Genomic DNA, 3,202 nt, shown 5'->3' with positions numbered 1-3,202 from the left:
ATCACTTTTGTGATTACAGACCTAATAATATACATGGAAAATTTTCACAGTTCTGATTGGTTAAGATAAATGCAGTTTTCAGGTAATTCAGTGCAGAAGAGAGTTAATTCAGTGCAGAAGAAGGTTAATTCACTGCAAAGAAATTAACAAATCAGACATTCTGATCGGTCAATAATCAAAGAAACTCACAGATAGCCAATCAAATGCGAGCCTTGGATGTCGCGCCAAAATTTGAAAATTTGCGAGCAAAACAATGGCCGGCGTTTTAAGTAGGTTTTCTAGGTTTTCCCCCCACCCCCCAGGAGCATGGAGCATCATAGGAAATGTACAGAAAACAGTGCAGAGAATACTGATGTTAGGATGTAAAATGTTTTAATATTGTCCTGATGGTAATGTAGAGTGAAAAATTAGTGTCAAGTGTCAGTGAAATGTCAATTGACAGCTACTGGGCTCGGTCACTTTTTGTAATAGGGGTGTGTTGATAATGGTAAAAACACCACTATATCAGAGTGTGGACATATGCATGCCCTTTGAATACTGGGGAACTTCCAGTGTATGCAGATTGAGTTTATATTTGATCCATTTTTTAGTGAAATGATGTTCAAGAGGCAAAGGCAATTGTTCCACAGATTGAAAAGAGACAGTGTATTCTTCAGGGAGAATCAGATTCAATGAAAATCAAAAAAATTTGGTAGAGCGTCTGTCAAGAAAGGGAAACCAGCCCCCTAACATCAATGGACACAACACAAGAATGAAAGGTGAGTGAGCTTGTTCTATAGTACAGATTCAGGGGATCACTAAAGGTCGCAAATTACACTATTACTGGAACATTTCTCGTGATAAAATTAATCTAGCCAAAATCGGCTCTAGTCGATTAAGAGATCAATAACCGTATCAAATAATAATTGACATCACGTAGCCTCGAACTGCTTGAGTTGTCTGCCCGTTAGCCGATATCAGGGAGCCATTGACAATACATCGATGTTGAGAACTACTCTTTGAATTCTCTAAAGGTTATTTTAGCCAAGAAGATATCATTATCGATACTGCTGAGAAACGTGTAGAATCGAGGAAAATTACTGACGGCCAAAATGTCCTCTAACAATTTTAAACGCGCAACTCTCACTGGCTTTAGCTGTTATGGTCCCCACACACAAGTTGTTCCGCCCTGCGCTTTTTTCATAATGGTTAGCTAGCACTACACCCCTGCTCGTTGCTTGTTCTCTATTTCGCTATACTATTTCACCCCAGCTAAAGTCATGAATGGAAACGAAACTTGTGTATCGCTTGAGGCGATTGTGACTAAATTTGTATATCATGTCTTTTTAACTTCGGGGTCAATGAACGAAACAGTTTGTTAATTCAGTGTTCACCAGAAATTAATGTAGCCACAAAAATTGTACCAGCAACAGTTCTATTTTTGAAAATGTTTACTATATGTAATCCCTTCCCTTCCCTCGACAATAATGAGTTTGACTGCCGTGGATGCGCTCTCCTTTATTTGAACACTCTAACTGGACTTGTATTTTAACATTCCACCTAACTGATCACGAAATGTTTCAATTGCAGCTGTCCATCCCTGATCGAATGGCCAACTGTTGTTTAAGACCAGGTTTTTTCTCTCTATAACTTAATTAGGCGCTTCCCATTTAAGTGATTACATGTGATATAAGAGACATTAAATTTCCTCTTCCTCTTCCTTCAGTTGGGTTTGAATTGGATGTTTCGCCATGTGCTCGGCAGCATCTTCGGCTGTGTTAGGTGTTGCCATTCTTTCCGCTTGACCTGTAACAGAATCAATTGCCTCGTCGTAGGTTGTGTTGCCAGGTGCTTTATGTTTACCAGCATCTTTGGAGCTGGTAGCTAAGTGCCACACAGTCTTCCTTTCATTGCGATCTTTGTTGTAGCAAGCACATACCGACCCCCAGACTTTCCAATCGCATCCTTTCCAGTCCCATGTTGCCGTGTTCATATATGCAGTTTCCTTGGAACTACCTAGGATTTGTTTCTCCGACTTGTGACGAACGCATGATCTTCCCCCGCAATTGCACCAGACACCAACCATGTAGTAACAGTCATTGTCGCTATGACAACCTTCCTTTGGGATAGAACATTCGAATTCTGGATATTCTTCCTTTGATCCTTTGGTGTAGTCGAATTTTTGAAGTTCGACACCATTGAGTGTCTTGTAGGTACAACCGTAACTTAAGTAACCGTTGTAGTAGTACTCGAGGTTTGTTGCTCGGATGTAATTATTAGATCCTGGTTTAAAGCGGCTTTGCAATATGCGCGAAATCGGCATTAAGGTATGCTGGACAGGCGAAGGTGCCTCATCAGCTTCATTCATAAGTTTTATAATCAGTTCAGCTGACGTTTCTCCATTTGCCAGCTCGCTATTTGTTGCCCTTAGTCCTCCCCTGACGAACCGTGTCTCGCTAACACTCATCTTGCTTGCCTTTGATATTTCATTGCTGCCTATTTTAGAACAAGCAGAAACGCCAAGCTTTCCAACAGACGTGGGACCTGCAGCCGAGACACATGCTTTCACCTGGAAATCTCTCTCGCTATACGATTGAGAGCTCTCTGCGAAGACCATTTGCTGGAACCTTGATCCGCGCCTCATAGATGTTATGACATGGGAGCCATATTTATCTAGGAAAGTACGATATGCTCTCCAAGAATTGTGAAACCAAGGCTTTTCAATTTTTAATGGCAGGTTTTCTAAATAGTCCAGAAAACCTCCATCGAGGGTGGATTTTTTGGCATTCACAAGGCATTCTTTATCGACGTAAATCTTTTCTGTCAACGCCTCCTTGATCAAAGATATGCCACTCACTTCTGTTTTCAATGAACTTTTGCTCTTTGTTGCCACTGATACAGTAGCGCTCAAAGTAAACGTCGAGGTTAACGAGGCGCTCAGGCTTGACTCGGTGGCCAGTGACTTATACAATTCCTTGGTACTTTTATAGTAATCGAATTTGCTGCTTGAGGACTTCAAGGGTTTCTTGGTGAAGCATTCTGATGGTAGAGGTTCATAGATGCGATTCTCTTTTTCATGAAAGTCGGCCAATAAGTTTATCTTCGGAAGGTAAACCACCTTTCCGAGTCCCTCTGATTCACTATCGGTAGCTTGACTGGCTTCAGGAATTGCGAGGGTCACGCAAAGCAACAGTAGCAGGGAGACAAACATGATTTCCTGCAT

At 41.4% G+C, this 3,202-nt stretch overlaps 1 protein-coding gene across 1 annotated transcript; it reads right to left on the bottom strand.

The window, feature by feature from the left end:
* Positions 1–1,477: 1,477 nt before the first annotated feature.
* Positions 1,478–3,202, bottom strand: LOC131781883 (DELTA-alicitoxin-Pse2b-like). The gene has a single exon (XM_059098599.2). The coding sequence runs from the start codon at positions 3,200–3,202 to the stop codon at positions 1,679–1,681; it is 1,524 nt and encodes a 507-aa protein (XP_058954582.2). The 3' UTR covers positions 1,478–1,678.

Source organism: Pocillopora verrucosa, chromosome 1 (assembly GCF_036669915.1).
Source record: "Pocillopora verrucosa isolate sample1 chromosome 1, ASM3666991v2, whole genome shotgun sequence".
In the NCBI taxonomy this organism is placed as follows: domain Eukaryota; kingdom Metazoa; phylum Cnidaria; class Anthozoa; order Scleractinia; family Pocilloporidae; genus Pocillopora; species Pocillopora verrucosa.
The sequence above is the reverse complement of the archived record's forward strand: the minus strand, read 5'-3'. Positions and strand labels throughout refer to the sequence as shown.

Coding starts and splice junctions, on each gene's coding strand:
- LOC131781883 (XM_059098599.2), bottom strand. CDS start 3,202: ATGCAGGAAATCATGTTTGTCTCCCTGCTACTGTTGCTTTGCGTGACC.